At 35.5% G+C, this 17,801-nt stretch overlaps 3 protein-coding genes across 6 annotated transcripts; all 3 read left to right on the forward strand.

Annotated features, from left to right (window-relative positions):
- The first annotated feature begins 97 nt into the window (after positions 1–97).
- On the forward strand, positions 98–3,288 carry RPAC43 (RNA polymerase I subunit 43). Its single transcript, XM_007020382.3, has 9 exons — positions 98–436; positions 788–973; positions 1,108–1,237; positions 1,358–1,438; positions 1,554–1,753; positions 1,997–2,092; positions 2,218–2,311; positions 2,499–2,615; positions 2,841–3,288. The coding sequence occupies exons 1-9, from the start codon at positions 293–295 to the stop codon at positions 2,942–2,944; spliced, it is 1,152 nt and encodes a 383-aa protein (XP_007020444.3). The 5' UTR covers positions 98–292; the 3' UTR covers positions 2,945–3,288.
- A 2,304-nt stretch (positions 3,289–5,592) lies between these two features.
- LOC18593253 (serine/threonine-protein kinase D6PK-like) lies at positions 5,593–9,424 on the forward strand. 3 transcript variants are annotated; one of them, XM_007020386.3, is made up of 3 exons: positions 5,593–5,889; positions 6,678–7,790; positions 8,417–9,424. In XM_007020386.3, the coding sequence occupies exons 2-3, from the start codon at positions 6,841–6,843 to the stop codon at positions 9,279–9,281; spliced, it is 1,815 nt and encodes a 604-aa protein (XP_007020448.2). In that variant the 5' UTR covers positions 5,593–5,889; positions 6,678–6,840; the 3' UTR covers positions 9,282–9,424. The 3 variants fall into 3 exon arrangements, with proteins under 3 accessions (XP_007020448.2, XP_088664252.1, XP_007020450.2); XM_088808126.1 differs by lacking the exon at positions 5,593–5,889 and adding an exon at positions 5,922–6,014; XM_007020388.3 differs by lacking the exon at positions 5,593–5,889 and adding an exon at positions 6,069–6,227.
- Positions 9,425–12,767: 3,343 nt separating this feature from the next.
- On the forward strand, positions 12,768–17,597 carry LOC18593254 (phosphatidylinositol/phosphatidylcholine transfer protein SFH1-like). Of its 2 annotated transcripts, none has more exons than XM_007020390.3 (11): positions 12,768–13,140; positions 13,254–13,282; positions 13,967–14,173; positions 14,271–14,324; positions 14,466–14,543; positions 14,764–14,817; positions 15,338–15,397; positions 15,484–15,579; positions 16,202–16,303; positions 16,386–16,466; positions 17,044–17,597. In XM_007020390.3, exons 3-11 carry the CDS (start codon positions 14,093–14,095, stop codon positions 17,362–17,364), a joined length of 927 nt encoding a protein of 308 aa, XP_007020452.3. In that variant the 5' UTR covers positions 12,768–13,140; positions 13,254–13,282; positions 13,967–14,092; the 3' UTR covers positions 17,365–17,597. The 2 variants fall into 2 exon arrangements, with proteins under 2 accessions (XP_007020452.3, XP_007020451.3); XM_007020389.3 differs by having other exon boundaries at positions 14,090–14,173.
- Positions 17,598–17,801: the final 204 nt, after the last annotated feature.

The raw sequence follows: 17,801 nt of genomic DNA on the forward strand, positions 1-17,801 counted from the left end.
GCTTATATAAACCCAAAATTTTGTATAAACCATTGATTGAAAAAAGGGAAAAAGCCCAACCAAATCAATCCAAAATCCCCAGAATCTAAAACCCTAAACCCCTGTTACTTCTGTTTCATCTTAACAGAATAACAGCACTTGGTACGAGGAGTTCTTTCCACTGCCGCTAGCTTTCCTCTTTCTCTCTTCACTTCTCAATTAAGCCCTAAAATCCTTCCTAACAGCAAAATCTGCAAAGGAACAGAGCACGAGAGAGAGAGAGAGAGAGAGAGACAGACAGAATTTATCAGCAATGGCTGGGCAAGGAGAGGAAAGAGGAGAAGAAAAGAAGAAATTTTCAATCTGGGATTTGCCGAATGTGCCAGCGGGTCAATTGCCACCACACCTTGAACTCCAAAGAACTCGTGTTTTATGCAACAAGGATGCCCCTATTCATGTATTTCTCTCTTACCCTTTTGATTTTATAAAGTACCCATCTTTTGTTTTTCTATCAAGTTTGTGTTTTCGGCTTTGCAAGAGAAAAAACACTGAAAAGTAAGAGATAAGTTTTTACAAATACCCTTTGTTTATTTATGGTGAAAAAAAGTCATTTTTTGGAGAAAAATTAATCAAGCTTTTTCTTTGTTTAGGATATTGCTTGGAGACAAGAACGAACCACTCCATTGAGTTTAATAAAGTTGTTTTTGTGTGTGTGTGTGTTTTAATTTGAACTGTTATCTATGTTGTTCTTTTTTCGTTTTGTGTTAAAACTGAAAGTCTTATGTTTTGGGACTCCTGGTGTTTGTAGACAGAGAGTGTGCTATATTCCGGTGCTTATGCATCAATGGGAGTTGATAATAGTTTACGACTTGATCATTTCTGCCATAACTTTAGAGTTGAAGTGGTTCGGCTCACTGAAGAGGACATGGAGTTCGATATGATCGGTATTGATGCAGCTATTGCCAATGCATTCCGGAGGATACTCATTGCTGAGGTGTGTGCGTTTCGGCTTGCAGTACCTCTTTTAGGTCCATGATGATAATGATATTATTGAATGCTATTGTATACTATGTTAGCTTGCTGCATATTGGCTGAGCTGGTACTAATAGAAACTGATTACGCTTGCAGCTTCCAACAATGGCGATTGAAAAAGTACTCATTGCAAACAACACATCAGTGGTCCAAGATGAAGTTCTTGCCCATAGGTTGGGTCTTATTCCAATTAGTGTTGACCCAAGGCTCTTTGAATATATGTCAGGTTTAATTCAATTATTTCTTTGGTTGATATTTTATCTTCTGGGGAAGAAAAACATATAAACTTATGGAGTCTACCTTTGTGCATTTGGTAATTCTTTCCTATTGTCCCTCTCAATTGTAGAAAACGATCAGCCAAATGAAAAGAACACCATTGTGTTTAAACTCCATGTTCATTGTAAACGAGGTAGTCCACGTATTACAGGTATGGTTTTGTGCTTTATGTATGAAACATAAAGCCTTTCTACTTCAATGAAAATTAAGCAGTCTTCCCTTTGTGGCATCTGGCTTATTCTGATGATGTGAGATGTGTAATGCAGTTAAATCAGATGAGTTAAAGTGGTTGCCTAATGGGAGTGAACTGATTAAGGAATCAAGAAAAGTTGCTTCTGATTCAGCCTCTAAACCTGAAACTTACACTTCCTTCAGTTGCAGCCAAGATACCTTGCCAGAATTTGCCAATAACCCAATTGCCCCTAAGTATCCGGATATTATTATTTCTAAACTTGGCCCTGGACAGGTATGTTTTACTTGTATATTTTTGTTTCTGTAAGTGCTCGTAAAGCATGTCTACATGACAGATTATGCATTTGGTTTAGGTCTAATGTGTTTGTTGAGCTTACCATGGTGCTGGTAGATTGGCAAGAAAAGTTCTGATGTACTATTTTCTCATTAGTTCAGGATCAGTTTTGAAGTTGTTAGAAGTTAATTTAATTCCTTTTGAAGTTTGTGAGTGTACTAAAACTTCCCTCTTTTTTGTTAGGAAATTGAACTGGAAGCACATGCTGTTAAAGGCATGGGAAAAACACATGCAAAGTGGTCGCCTGTGGCCACTGCTTGGTATCGTATGCTTCCTGAGGTGAGCATAGACTAAAATTGTAGATTTCTTCTACTAAACCTTCTTCATTCTTTCCTTTGTTCTACTTCTCTTCAACACAGTATTATTACAAGACATTTGTTTTTTTCTTTTATATATATATTTAGGTTGTATTATTGGAAGAGGTTGAAGATGACCTTGCTGAAGGACTCAAAAGCAAATGCCCAGTTAATGTATTTGATATTGAAGATCTTGGAAAAGGTGAAGTAATTTTGTTTACTATAATTTGTTGATACTGAATGTGGATTATATTCCTGTAATAGTTTGGTCACTAGCTATTTGATAGTGCTGAGTGGTTTTGCTTGATATGCTTTAGCATGTGAAATCACATAATCTTTGGTTTTTTTTCTTAGACACATCTCCTAATGAATTATTTGCTGCTAAGCAGGTAAGAAAAGGGCAACTGTAGCAAGGCCGCGAGCTTGCACACTTTGTAGAGAATGCATAAGAGATGAAGAATGGGAGAAACGTGTGGCAATACATCGTGTTAAAGATCATTTCATATGTAAGTAATGTGGCTCTCCTTTACATCTTTTGCATGGATTGCTGTCAAATTATTTCTAGAATTTTTGGATGCCATTGCTTGGTTAATATGCTTCTCATTGATTTTAACATAAGTTTGAGCAACGGCTTCTTTTCTTTCAAAGTAACTTAACTAGCCGCTTCAAGCTTTATGTGAAAGTTTTCTCAGAACTTTCAGTTCTGAATTTTGTTTTCTCTACTTTTCTAGTTACCATTGAGTCAACTGGAGCATTACCTCCTGAAGTGCTATTTACTGAAGCTGTGAAGATTTTAGAAGACAAGTGCGAACGTGTGATAACAGAGCTCTCGTGATGCATTTCTTATACATATTTACCAAGGATGAGTGAACCAGTGGACTGTATAAATGTCTCTCCATCACAATTTCAGGGGATTTTCTTCCCTGTTAGCAAATCGTTTTTCTTTTTCATCTTCTCGCTTGGAGGGGTGGAAGGGAGAGGAGGGATGTGGTTCACATTATAAAAAAGTGATTTTTGCAAGTTAAGAGCCATTATTAGTGATGAGCAATTTGCATATTGCTCTTGAATCATATAGCTGTAATACAAGTATCAATGTTTTTGACCCTTGAATCATCAGCCCTTGGTGGCATGAAACTCTGTAAATTTAGATACTAAATTACATCATTTTGTCAGAACTAATCTTCAATGCCAGATTATCGGATGCATGGTCTTGGACTCCAGGATGAGATATGAGAATGAAAACAGAGACATACATAATGTAAGAAATACAGGGGCCTATCCAGGATCAAATTTCAATGAACATTGGGCCACATAAGGGAGAGAAAGAACCAACTTTGACTGGACTCAATTTCCATTGTCTCATAGTTTAATCCCTCTTAAAAACATAATTAAAATGTGAAAGGCTGGAAATAATCATCCATACATGACCCCACCAGTTAGGCAGGATCAAAATGGATTGAATTACTTGCCTTTGTTCACACCAAATTCTTTGAACTAGACCACCAAAAAGTTTATAGACTTTTCTTTTGATCTTGTGGAGGGTGTGAGAATTTGACAATTAAACCAGATGGGGTCTCACTCTCCCAAATTTTTACGTATCTTTGAACTTACCCTATGCAACTACCCAATTGTCCCACTAACCACAAAGGTCTAGATAATAAAACAGGATGAGACAAGCAAATAGATACATAGATTAGAGGTTTAACATGAAATGACAAATCTGATTGTTGTGTTTTAGAAGGGTTATAATTAGGTATTTGGCAAATCAGATTTTTATGAAAATTTTCAGAAATTGTTGTTGCTCACACCTCATCAATAATTCACTAACCAAGAATCTTGTGGTCCTCTGATTATTTATTTATAAGCAACTAGCTTGGATGAAACTTTTACATATAAATCTCATATGATTCACCTTCCTTCCATTTTGAGGTTTTGTGATCATGTTGCCAAGGATGTAGAGTTATAGCTGCAGCAAAATCTAGCTGGAAAGGAAAGATTTTCTTCAACAGTTAGGTGTTTTGATTCAAAAGGGTGTTGTTAGGTTCAAACTTTTGTTAAAAAATTCCAAACCCAATGTGGAAATGAGCTAAGTTGAACATGGAAAAACAGAGAAAAATAAAGAAAGGGGGGTCATGATTTCAGTCCAACTCATACAGATGTTCTGTTGGAATCAATGGAAAGAATCTCTGTGTCCCCATTTTTCATACGGTTGTTGCACTTCTCTATAAGTTCCTTGAACCTTTGGTCTAAAAACACATTAAAAATGGCTGGTCCAAGACATTCCAAAAGGAGATATACACTGTCTTACATCCTCATTGAAAATTTCTTTTACCAAGTCATTGAAAAAACAAAAGAAAATTTATAAGTTTTGCAGTAAAGCTTAGTGTAATCTATTCCCTTAGTCAACGTAGGGAAAACTATATATCTTTAGCATTACATATATAAATTTTTCCAAAAGGCGGTTTGCCACCAAAACTTGTGTGTGGATAACTGTCCATCCAATTGCAATTAGTAGCAGTTAAAGAGGCCCACCTCGTCTGAATCCTAGCAGACCAATTCCCAGCCATCTGATGTTAGTTTTATGATCATCAGCTAATTAAGTTGAAGCTACCATGGAATCCATGATGTGCCCATAACTTTGGTGGTCATCAACAACAATCCATAAAAGCAAAAGCAAGGCTGTTGTTTATGGACCACTCAAAAAATAATAAAGGGAGCCATACAAAGGGACACCCCCATAGCCATAGGTCATTTCCAATGAAGTTTAAGCCTTAAATAAGGAAAAAAAAAAAAAGAACCCTAATTTGAGTTTGGGAATTAAATCACGAAAACGTTCAGACGGACATAATTTAATAAAAATGTTTGCAGTTAGATTGGGATGGGGGTTGGGTATGACCTACCTCGTGAAATGGTTGATGAAGAGAGAGTGAAAATAAAAACACAAAATTGGAGATACTTTGTTGGGATGAAATATATCATCAATTTAGTCTCTAATTTAGACTATTTACTATATGCATAGATCATAAAAATTAAGTAAAAAAACCCCATTAATGGGATGAAATCAAGGGTGGTCAACATTTTTCCTTTATTAAAGGATAAATGAAGAAAAGAAGTAATGAAGTGAACTCAATTAGTAAATTCATGATTACTTACTGTATGATAATTTTAATTACAAAAATACATAACTCCCATAAAATATGACCACATCTTGTCATAATCTAAAAGACACATAAAAAAGTTTACCTATTTTTTATTTTATTTTTTTATGAAAAATGGAAAGATAAATGAAAGGGATAAGGGGCCCAAAAGCATGAGAGAAGACAGGTTGGAGGAGCCCCTCATTGAAAGGCCCATATGTTGTTTTTATTGATTAAGACATTTGTTGTTGTTTTAAGGACAAAACAAAATACAGGCATTGAAATAATTGAACCACCACCCAAAACCCAGAAAGCCTTGCTTTAGCTTTGACCCTTCTTCTCTCTCTCTTTTCATGGTAGACCCAACCTCTCTTTTAACACACACTCTCTCAAAAGCTCCCCCCTTTCTCTTTCTCTCTCTCTCTCTCTGTCTTAAAGTCTTTCTCTTTCTGTCTTCTTTTCTTTTCTTTTTCTTTTCTCTCTCTCCACACATTTTCAGGGGAGAAGAGCAGCTATTAAATTCTTTTATATTTTGTCTCTCTACAGTGGTTAGTAAGTGAATGAGAGAGAAAGTTGGCTTCTTTTGGCTCTCCACTGCTAAAGCAAAGGCCTTTCAAAGTTCTGATCTTTGAAACTATATCAGGTACTTCTTTTTTTCTTTACCCTTTCTTTTTTGCTCTCAACTTTTAACTGGTTTTATGATTTACCTACTGGGTTTTTATTTTTAGCTTCGACTTTGTTTTTTAGCATATGGTTCTTAGTCCAAAGGTGGGTCTTTTGCTCTTTTGAGAGATCTCCATGAATCTTCTTTACTTTGTTCTTATCTTCTCCTCTTTGTTTTTTTTTTTTTCCCTTCTCTCTGTGTTTAGAGAACTATCATGGACTACATTTTTTTGCTGTGATTTGATTGATTTCTTAAACTCCTTTTTTTATTTCTCTGGCCCTTTGATCCTAGTGACTAGAAAGGATTGCATTTCAAAGGTAGTTAGCTGTTTTCCTTTTTACTATGATGAAACTATTAACCGTTTCTCTTTATTAGTTTTTTTTATTGCTTTATGGAGATGATTCTTGATCTGGTTCTGCATGCAGTTCTGTCTCTTTTTATCCACTTTTTATTGTTTTTCTTTTCATATATGGTTTTCTGTTCATCCTTAATTTCCAGATGAAATGGTAAAGTTTATCCTGAAAGGTGTCCTTACGGCTGCCAATTCATGGATTTAGGTAGTCTGGTACTTTACTTGATCTTGAAAAGGGTGTTGTAATGATCTGGTTTTGGTGTTTAATCCATGGATCACCTTAAGGACTACCCTGTCACTTCTAGTTTCCTGTGATATTTTGGTGTAATGAATCAAGCAGCTAGTTGTGGTCTGTTTTTCATTTAGGTGTATTATATATTTGAATATCTCATGGTTGTGAAAATTTTGTTTGCAGGTGGTGGCTTTTCTGTTCTTCAGTTGTAGAAATCAGTTTGCTGTTGATGGAGTTGAAGATGAAACTAGCTAGGACTGCTAGTGGTGGTAACCGTGCATCAATGATTAGGCGTAAGCAATGGGTTTGTACACTTCAATCTATGTAACAAGTTTGCCTCCTTTCGATGGCCTCAAAATCTGGCGTGAGACCTTCCCCAGAAAAGCAGAGGAGACCATTTGGTAGCCAAACAACTGAAGGGAATTGTTGTCGGCCTTCTCCTATACAAATCACAAAGACAAGCAAATCAGAGCCAGTTACACCAAGGACAGTACCTAAGAGTATGCAGCAAGTTCTATCGCAACAAGATTCTGTTGCAACCACAGAGGATGTAAAATCACTGAAACCTCATAATTTAGAGTCCGTTGATTCCTTGACAAAGAAAGTAGATTCAGGTCTATCCTTGGGTAATCCAAAAGAAGTTCAAAAACATGTTGTGAGTCAGATTGGGGGATTACCAGATGGTTCTGGCGAGCAAGAAAAGAAAGCATCAGAACATGGAATTAATTCAGCTTCGGCTAAATCAAGTGATGGGGCCACCAGCCTTGTCAAGACTAGTGCAGGTGCCAAAGTCAGTGATCGTCCTGATTATACTGAGAGTGGTAAGAGCAGTATTTGTAGAGGTAGCACAAGCAGTGATGTGAGCGATGAAAGCACATGTAGCAGCTTAAGTAGCAGTATCAACAAACCTCATAAGGCAAATGATATAAGATGGGAAGCCATACAGGCTGTCCGAACAAAAGATGGTGTATTAGGTTTAAACCATTTCAAATTGCTGAAAAGATTAGGCTGTGGGGATATTGGAAGTGTCTATCTATCAGAATTAAGTGGAACAAAGTGTTATTTTGCTATGAAGGTGATGGACAAAGCATCTTTAGCAAGTCGTAAGAAACTTCTTCGAGCTCAAACAGAGAGAGAAATACTACAATCCCTTGACCACCCCTTCCTTCCAACATTGTACACACATTTTGAGACTGATAAATTTTCATGTTTAGTGATGGAGTTCTGCCCTGGGGGTGATTTGCATACACTAAGACAGAGACAACCAGGAAAGCATTTTACCGAGCAAGCAGTAAAGTATGAGACTTCTTCCTATTATAGCATCTGTAGAGTTAAATGTGGATCAAGTTTCTAGAATATTTATTGTTATCTTTTATTGGTATTAGTCTTGTTGTGTTGCCATGCTGCATTGTAGGTTTCCCTGTTATAACTGATAATAGGTATATGAACCAACAGAGAGATGAAAATAGGATTGAATTAGCACACTGCCATATAGGTTGTCAGTTCTGGCATGTGATGGGGAGGTACAATCATCATGGAACTTACATATAATGATTGTTGGTTGGCATATGGCCAATTTATTTGAAACTTGGTCTCCCCTTTAGTTGCTTCCGGCTGAAGATTGACGATATGTGAAGAAATTAATTTATTGTGATACTGAGGGTTAATCTAATGATGATATTAACCTAGACCTTTTTTAGTTTCTATTTACACATTGCTGAATCTGTGTCTTTGAAGAATTGCTTGATATTAGAATGTTGAGTTGAATATAACAACTTTGAATTACCCTGTAGTTTAAAAGGTGATATTTGATGGTTATTATTTCCTAAGAATTGTTTGGAAGACTGATTGTTTCTTTATAACTTGCTGGCAACAATTTGCAGATTCTGATAGTCATCACTATGTTTTCCTTCAATTTGCAGGTTCTATGTAGCAGAGGTTCTCCTTGCTTTGGAATATCTCCATATGCTTGGTATTGTTTATCGTGATCTCAAGCCCGAAAATGTTCTTGTTCGAGAAGATGGACACATAATGCTTTCAGACTTTGATCTTTCCCTCCGTTGTGCTGTCAGCCCAACACTAGTCAAGTCATCCACACTTGAGTCTGAACCCCTGCGAAGGAATACAGTTTATTGTGTACAACCAGCTTGCATTGAGCCTTCCTGCATCCAGCCATCATGTGTGGCCCCTACAACATGTTTCTCCCCTCGCTTCTTTTCATCAAAATCCAAGAAAGACCGGAAGCCCAAGAATGAAATGGGGAACCAAGTCAGTCCATTGCCTGAGCTTATTGCTGAGCCAACCAATGCTCGCTCCATGTCATTTGTGGGAACCCATGAGTACTTGGCACCTGAAATTATCAAAGGTGAGGGGCATGGAAGTGCTGTTGATTGGTGGACTTTTGGGATCTTCTTGTATGAGCTATTGTATGGTAAAACTCCTTTCAAAGGGTCTGGGAACCGAGCAACCCTCTTCAATGTTGTAGGCCAGCCCTTGAGATTCCCAGAATCACCTGTGGTAAGTTTTTCAGCAAGAGATTTGATAAGGGGCTTGCTGGTCAAAGAACCACAGCATAGATTGGCGTATAAGCGAGGAGCAACAGAGATCAAGCAACATCTCTTCTTTGAGGGTGTAAATTGGGCTTTAATTCGTTGTGCAAGTCCCCCGGAGATTCCAAAACCGGTTGAGATAGAGCGAATTCCAGCCCCCACATCATCAGCTGGTGATAAAGCTGCTGTTCCTGCTGCCAATGATCAGAATAACTATCTGGAATTTGATTTCTTTTAATTGTTTCTCAGAACCATTCTCCAGTCTGTTTTCCTTTCCTTTTTCGATTCGAGAGAAATGTAGAGTTTATGAAATGTTGATGATGTGCAAATTAGGATTTCTAGAATGATAAATGATCATATGCTTGATGTCTTAAGTTTTCATATTTGTATTTGCATAAGTGAACATCATGTTGGTTCTGCAATGATATTTTCATGAAGAATTGTAGCATACTTCCAAGGCCATAGCCTCTGATTTTCTCCAGGATGTTATAAAAGATCAAATTTTAATAGAGCTTGCCAGTGTCTTGTATGTATTTCGTCTTCCCTTCCCCAGCTCAATGTCAGAAACTCATTCTAACATTGTAATCATCACTCTACTTTTACACCTCTTCTTTCTTCCCACTTGAGGTTAGATGGAAAACCCCCCCACTGTAAAGGAAAATCCCACAAGAAAACTTTAATAATTGAAAAAAGAAACAGGAAGAAAAAGATGTTCCATCCTTTATACAATAACATCACATCATCCCAAAGACATCTTAGCCAACATAAACATCACAGTCAAACACTGACTCCTACTTCACAGATTCAACTAGATCACATACACAAGGTCTGGTCTCTTTTTTCTTTCATATCCCCCACTTTGTTGGACTGCTATCTTTTCCTTTTGGGGCCATGAACGAGCCCAATATGATCAACTAAAACCTTGGATGCAGTTCATGTTTCCTCCCATGTTTCAATGTGTTATCATCATAATCTCAACTATAAAGTGCAAACTGGTAAACTAAATTATTTTCACACATTTACGTAAAACATCATACCTTGAGATTCTTTTTTATTAAAGTATAACAAACATAAAAAGTTTCTCATGATTTATTGGGAATAAAATTGGCCAACCATGTCGGAATAAAAAAGTGAAATTAAACAAAAATAGTGTTATTAGTAGTGCTGCCATTATAGCTTTCAATAATGTACCAAATCCCCATCAAGTCAACAACACAGATGCAATTTTTTAAAAATTATTGGAGCATCTTTTGTTATGAAATGACACCCAATATTGTCAAGGTTCTTGTGCAAAGTTTGATTAAAATACTGTGGTTAGCATCCTTGAGGGATAAACCAAGAGATCAATCAAGTAATTTACAATATTTTAAGACCCTTTTCTTTTAATGTTTAGTGCCTCGAATCTAACTTCTCAAAACGAATATGAACTTTTTTCGCTTTTATATCAGGATAAAGTTATTATGTACTCGTTCATTAAGAATCGGATATTTTTAAATACGAAAATTTATGCATTCATTGTATAAAAAGATACGAAAAAAATTTACTTTTTTAATCAAAAGAAAAATAATGGGGGCACTGGAGCTGATTTGATTCTCATATTGGCAAGCACCCAAGCATGGTCGACCAAGTTAAAAGAGATCCCATCCTTGGTCAATTACAGGACTTGGCCTGATTTCATTCTTTCACCCATGGAAGGCCCTTGTACATGCCAGTTCTCTTTGTTTTCTTATTTTGGTTTTGGCTTTTGGTGAGGTTGCCTTTTTTGTCTGGTTTCTAACCATGGAAGGAATACTGCATGTATGGATGGAAACTAACCTAATTAACACCCTTTGTTCAATTCAACTTGAGCCTTTGATGGCACCAGTCTTATTACAAAGAAAACAGTTTTCAGTTTGTTTGTCTTAGAATTTATGATGGTATGTCTGGTTTTTCAGACATGTTTTCATAGTTACAAGGGTTCATGTCATATGATTAAAGTAAGGGTAAATCTGATGATTGCTGTCATTTCACTTTTCTTTCAGATTACCATAGGAATTGATCAGAATGTAGCATAGCATTCATGGGATTTTGTTTTTCTCTCTCAACAATGAAGGGTATTGGTGGAGAACATGGATGGGAATCCAAATCCAAAGAGATTTTCCAGGAAAAATAACTTCACATGTCAAACTGTGACATTTTATGATTGACCAACACATGGGAACATTCTTAGTAGCTTATGGATACTTGTTCCTCTCTTTTTATTTTATATTGGGAATTTGATGACTGTAAGCAGCAAAGGTTAGCATCTTATTCCTCTCATGCCTCTCTCTCTCTCTCTCTCTCTCATGTTTGGCAGAATCAGAACAGTTCTCAAAGCAAGAAACGTTAAAAAAACATGTCTGAAACTTCAAAGAAACTTCCTAGACAAAAGGTGGAAGAGCATTCCATCCCACTTACCGTACCTCCTTCCTAAGTTTTTCCACTAAACTTTAGCTTTACACCTTTTGATTGCTTTTAGTTATTTTACTTCTCAAGATAACTTCCCTTGGCCAAACCAATAGAGCATGGTCCGAATGGACTCAAAGGGTATTCGAGTATTTAATTCAATGAAAGGTATATGTATTTTTTATTTAAACAAAAAAATGAATTCAAATTAAATCGGATATGCTTAATCTCATATGGACTAGTTGGGTCGATCTTGAGGTTCTTGATCAATAATTTCGACCCTCTAAAAATAGAAACATGTAAGAGATTTAGGTCAAAGATTTCGGTCCATTTACCAAACTTGGAACAACCCTTAGATGAATTTATGCTTCTTTAGAGTTCAAGTTGATGAACCCACATGGAAGGCACCCCCCTCCTATTGACTAAGACCTAATACAACAACTATGTACACCAAAGTCTTCCCCCTAAAGGTGGATAGCATTAAAGATAGGTACATGTGCCTCTTTACAAAGAGAAGAAGAAGAAGAAGAAAAGTTTGGAAGGTGATCCATCAATGGATATAACTCAGTGACAAATCCTCATCAATGTGATTTAATACAGGGTTCAGAATTTGGAATCAAACTTTATTCTACATGGCCTACATTTTAACCAATTTTTATAATAAGATAAAAAAGAATTAATTTAATAATATTTATTGATAAAGATAGATCTTGAGCCAAAGGGCCAGCCACTTGTCCATGGTTGAACTAGATACAAGTAACATGGGGACACATGCCCTTTGAGGTGTGTTAAGGGAAGGGAAATCAAGCAAATAAATAAATGAAATTAAAACAAATTAAAAAAAATAAAAATCTTTATTTTATTGTATTTCATAAATGAAAGTTATAAATTTTAATCACTGAAAAAGATGTTAATTAAAAGATAATCTTTTTAAGTGCATGTGGAATTAAATAAAAAGTATAATTAAAAAATAATTTAAAAATAATATAATTTAAGAAGTCAAATGATTAATATACTTTTTTTTATATGTTATCTAATTATTTTATTAAGTATTCATATAATAACTAAATATTATTGAAATTATTATAAAAAAATAAAACAAAAATTAAGCTAAAAATTTTCTTGTGTGTGAATGTGTGACAACAACTACTCTACATTGTTGCACACACAATACCTACATCTCTTTATAAAATCATTAATTGTTTTTCCCTAAACTTTAAAACCGAAATTTATTTATTTTTCAAAAAAAATAAAAAATCCAAAGAATTTGGATTTTAACCATTCATTCAGAAAGCTATGGATTATTTGTTAACAATCTCTTCCAAAGCAGAGCAGCTGCATAAAACAAAAAAAGGAACCCATATTTCAATAAAGTTTCAATTTTTATTCTTTTTTTTTCTCTCTCTAGGAAAAGTTTTCATCTCTTTCTGTTTTTTTCTCTCTTTTAGTGATTCTCAAGCTTAAATTTTCAAACTTTAAGCTATAAGTATAAAGGGTGCAAGAGGGAGAAACTAAGCAGAACCCAGTTTCTGTTTTGGGTTGAAGTTTTAGTTTTAGTTATCAAAATCTGTTCTTTATTCTTTTTTTTTTTTGTTATTTGTGAGAAAGGAAAGAGAAAATGAGCAATGCTCATCAAGAAGCTATCAAGCAATTTTTGTCTTTGATGGAAAATGGTAAGATTTAAGTATAAAAATTGATTTTTTTAAAAAAAAAAATTCTCTTTTTTTGATCTGCAAATCACTAACATTTTTTTCTTTATTTTCTCTTTGGGAAATTTGTGTTGCAGTTGATGAGAGGATGAAGGGCACATTTAAGGTTAGTTTTTTTCTCTTTTTTTTTCCTTTTTTAGTTAATTGGATTTGTTTTTGGTTGGATGCTGAGAAAAGGAGCTGAAGGGAAGAAATAGAAAGTTAGATTTTTGTTTATAAGAATTTGGTTGAGTTTCTTCTAGTTACTAGAATTTCTGTTGTGGACATGATCTGACTACTTGACGGTTTGCAATTTTATGTTTAAAAGTTTCCTTTTCTTTGTTGGCTCTGATCTATCTCTTGCTTCATTTATCTCAGTTTCCTCCTCTTTGGAACTTTGTCTCTTTCCCACTGTTTTACTAATTTCTGGGATAGTTAAGTAGTTCTGTAACTTGGCAGAGAGTTACAGAAAAGCTTAGTTGCTAGTTTGATCTTTTGATTAGCTACTGAAACAAGATGTTAGCTTGTTGATGATCATTCAACATTGAGGTGGTACAGTGGAATTGCAAGGTCACTCTTAAAAGATTTTTAGATTTGATATTAACTTTACAAACTGGGGATGAAAACTTTAGTAGTGTCACAAAGCATCTAGAGCTAAGTGTGGTGGGTGGATAATTGAGATGCTTATCCTAGGATTTTTTTGTCCCAATACCCTTATTTTTTATTGACATTTGGGGTGCTCTGGAGGAATTAAGTTCTTTGTAATGATCTTTCCCTGATGTGACTTGTGTGCCTGCTTGTCTTGCTGCAGTATGTCTACCTGTTTTTATGCACTTCTGTGGATAGGATGGATGATTCGTTGTTCCTTTTAGATACGTGGTTTATGCTATGACCTGCCAAAATTTAATGTAAAGTTGAATACCTTGGTCTGTAGAACATGCACCAGGGGTATCCAACTGAAACTTTAATGCGATTCCTCAAAGCGAGAGATTGGAATGTTCAGAAAGCCCATAAAATGGTTAGATTCATCTACTGTGCTTAAGCTATAATAATAAATTTTTCTTGATAGATCTCATGTTTCTGTTTATTAATTCCTAATTTGTTGCCTGCGCCAGTTAATTGATTGCTTACAATGGAGAATACAGAATGAGATTGACGAAATATTAGCAGTGAGTTTTTTCGTTGTACACTAATTGATTTCTAATTTTTTTGGTTTATGATATTGCAAAACCATGTTGTTGAAACAGCACAACTTATTGTGGCAATTGCTGATTCTTTGCATAACCCATGTTACTTTTTTCAATATGTAGAAACCAATTATCCCCAGTGACTTATATAGAGCAGTGCGAGATTCTCACCTTGTAGGATTGTCGGGCTACTCAAAAGAGGTATTTACTTATTTTATTAGGATTTATCTCAATATTAATGCTTATTGATACTGTCCTGCAAGTGGATTTGGTAGCCCACATTTGTTTTGTTATGATAATATATAGTGCATACTGCAAATATGTATCCCTTTCTTTGGGAGGGAAATCTTTGTTACATGTAAAGGTGCCTCCATAGTGATTAATGCTTCATGCCTTCTGACATTTCAAATGACTTTGCCAGGGTCTTCCTGTCATTGCTATTGGTGTTGGGCTTAGCACATATGATAAAGCATCAGTAAGAACATCATAACTTGATCTATTTTTTAATTTGGCATTTTAGCCCATAGAATCTGGTTTGATGTCTGAAACTGCAGTTGAAAGAAACCATCAAAAGACTTGCTATTGATCTTTTAAGTAGCAATACACTTTTCTACAAATACTAACTTTTGTCTAGTAAAACTTATTAGGAAAAAGCAAGTTGTATTCTGCTTTAATATGTACAAAATTCAAGAGTTAAACTGAGGGCATGAGGTACCCAACAGTTTGCTCCATTTTTTCCTGGAAATTGACCATGACACACAATCATTCCACATTCTTTTTCCTCCTTCATGCTCCCTTTTTTCCTTCATATGGACATGTTTTATTCATAATGCTAGGGGACTTGGATGCTAATATGTTAGAAAAGGGGAATAAATAAGTAGTTGTGGTTGGGTGGGAGGCATCTTTTAGCACTCTAATGTGCATGTTTATACTTCAGACTGCAGTGTATTGAGTTATTTGTTGTGATTATAATTTTTTATTCATTTGTGTTCTAGGTGAATTACTATGTACAATCACACATTCAAATGAATGAATATAGAGATCGTGTAGTATTGGTGAGTATGGACTCTGGCAATGTGATATTTCTCACTTATATACTCGCTTAACTTATATGTACTCTAACATGTTGATTTTGTTATAGCCGAAGGCCACAGAAAGGTCGGGACGACATATTAGCACATGTCTGAAGGTTTTGGATATGACTGGCTTGAAGCTTGCAGCATTGAACCAAATAAAGGTATGTTTCAGTATCATATAACCTTCTTTCTTACCGTCTCCATTGACTGCATTTCTCTTTCTCAACATAGTTCTCTTTCGTCAACTTACTCACCGCCTGATTTCACATGTAATTTTATCTTTGTGTAGTGATTTATCTTTTCCTGTGTTAATATCATTATCATAAGTCTAAATTTTGCTCCTAAATGTCCAACTTAGACTCCTTTGCTAGTTGAGTGTTAGCTGGTTGTTATATATATGTATACTCTGAGTAAGTTGTTATCACGGATTATAGGAAATTCCAGAAATACTTGGGCAGGGGTGATTGAAATGTGTATACCATTAAAGTTTAATTCTATCTCAGTATGTAAGTTATTGCAACTTTTTCCCACCAGAAGCCAGTCAACTGGAAACAGAAGCTGAGATGGCAACTAGTATAAGTAATTGGCTGCATTTGTCTGAATTTTTGTACAAATGTTAAATTATTTTTTCGCCTTATTGTAGGTCTCTCATTTTCTTCAAAGGAAGAAGGGGCAACCAAAATAAATAAACAAATAACAAAGACTGAGAATTTTGTGCTGTTTACTGTGCCAACGCTCCTCTTTCTAATACTGATCAGTCTCACATGCTGTTTGCTAATGCAGCTATTGACTACTATATCTACAATTGATGACTTGAATTACCCGGAGAAGACACAGACATACTATATCGTCAATGCTCCATACATATTTTCAGCATGTTGGAAGGTTTTTATTTTTCTTAATTCCCTCTTCCTCAGCTACCCTCATACAAACTGGAAGCTTAATTCTTTTCTGCAATTGTTGGCAGGCTGTAAAACCTCTCTTGCAAGAAAGGACAAAGAGGAAAATTCAGGTGCTTCAAGGTTGTGGAAGGGACGAGTTACTGAAAGTAAGAAAACCCATCCATCCCTGTTTGTAAAACTCTCTTGACACTGGAAAGCATGTTTTTCTTTTTAAATATTGGCAATAGCTTCTTGTTGTTTCAAATGCACTTTGTTTGCACTCATGTTAAAATCACCACTTAACTCAAGTCCATTATTATTTAATATATATGCTCCCATTATGTGAAGAGGATTGTATGTAAGTCTATAGTTTGCATTCAACATTTTAGATATTTCGTCCTTTGTTTTTACGAAAGCCCACTGATACTGACCTTGCTTTCCACCAACTCAACCTGTCTTATTTCAAAGTTTTGTGTACTGTTTTAATCCAATGTATGAAAAGATTGCCTCGTCGAATTGGTTCTCATGGTAGTTCCTCTTAATCAACATGGATAATGCAATAAATGGGGTGTTCGTCATTCAATTTGTTCTCATGTGTTCTTGTGGCACAAGGCATTTTGCTCATTCTTGCTATCCTTTGTATATATAGATGAATTATATTTTTGCTTGCTTTGACTTGATTTCTCATTTGCTTGATCCAGCTTTGTTAGGATTATTACAACTTTTGATGTGTTAACTGTGCAGATAATGGATTATTCATCCCTCCCACATTTTTGTAGAAAAGAAGGTTCTGGATCATCACGTCATAGCAACAATGGAACCATAGATAATTGCTTCTCATTAGATCATACCTTCCATCAACAGCTTTACAGTTACATAAAGTCCCAAGCTACGCTTATAGAGACTGGTTTGCCGATCAAGCAGGGGTCAGTTCATGTAGATTTTCCTGAGCCAGATCCAGATGATACCAAAATTGCAAAAACCATTGAATCCGAGTTCCACAGGCTTGCAGACCACGACGGTGTATGCAACTCATTAAATGGCCTTAAAGTAAATGGTGATTAGATTTTAGATAATACTGATTATATAATTGTTGCCAATATGTTGTGAAAAAGCCAGAACTTGATGGCAAAAGGCTCATCAACTACTTAAGAATGAGTGCGGCGTTTGTATTTCAATTATCCAATGTAACAGCAGATTTTTCTTGCATCAGCTCAATGCAGATTTGGTAGGCAACTGATATGGTGTAATTTGATATGCCACTTTAGGGTGAATAATAGCACATGCTCTTCCCAAAACTCAGTAGGAATCATGACCCCCCCTGTTCCTAATTGCTTCCTGAATAAGTTATTTGCCAGCATGCTCTGAATATTTATTGAACATGGTTGCTGCTTGTAAAGGCTGTTTGCTATTGTTAAGCATATATATTGTCAACATTGACATAGTTAACATTCAAATGTTGGTGTATCAGCTGAACCTTAGGATAAACTATCGCTTGATGC

The sequence above is a fragment of the Theobroma cacao genome, chromosome 7 (genome assembly GCF_053813885.1).
Source record: "Theobroma cacao isolate CCN51 chromosome 7, ASM5381388v1, whole genome shotgun sequence".
NCBI classification, from domain to species: Eukaryota; Viridiplantae; Streptophyta; class Magnoliopsida; order Malvales; family Malvaceae; genus Theobroma; species Theobroma cacao.

Bases quoted from the DNA above. Each gene is read 5' to 3' on its own strand.
- LOC18593254 (XM_007020389.3), top strand. From the start codon at position 13,086: ATGAGCAATGCTCATCAAGAAGCTATCAAGCAATTTTTGTCTTTGATG. The intron at 13,141-13,253 runs GTAAGATTTAAG...TTTGTGTTGCAG, and splicing joins TTTGTCTTTGATGGAAAATG to TTGATGAGAGGATGAAGGGC. The intron at 14,544-14,763 runs GTATTTACTTAT...TGACTTTGCCAG, and splicing joins TGTCGGGCTACTCAAAAGAG to GGTCTTCCTGTCATTGCTAT.
- LOC18593253 (XM_007020386.3), top strand. From the start codon at position 6,841: ATGGCCTCAAAATCTGGCGTGAGACCTTCCCCAGAAAAGCAGAGGAGA. The intron at 7,791-8,416 runs GTATGAGACTTC...TTCAATTTGCAG, and splicing joins TTTACCGAGCAAGCAGTAAA to GTTCTATGTAGCAGAGGTTC.
- RPAC43 (XM_007020382.3), top strand. From the start codon at position 293: ATGGCTGGGCAAGGAGAGGAAAGAGGAGAAGAAAAGAAGAAATTTTCA. The intron at 1,238-1,357 runs GTTTAATTCAAT...TCTCAATTGTAG, and splicing joins GCTCTTTGAATATATGTCAG to AAAACGATCAGCCAAATGAA. The intron at 2,616-2,840 runs GTAAGTAATGTG...CTACTTTTCTAG, and splicing joins TGTTAAAGATCATTTCATAT to TTACCATTGAGTCAACTGGA.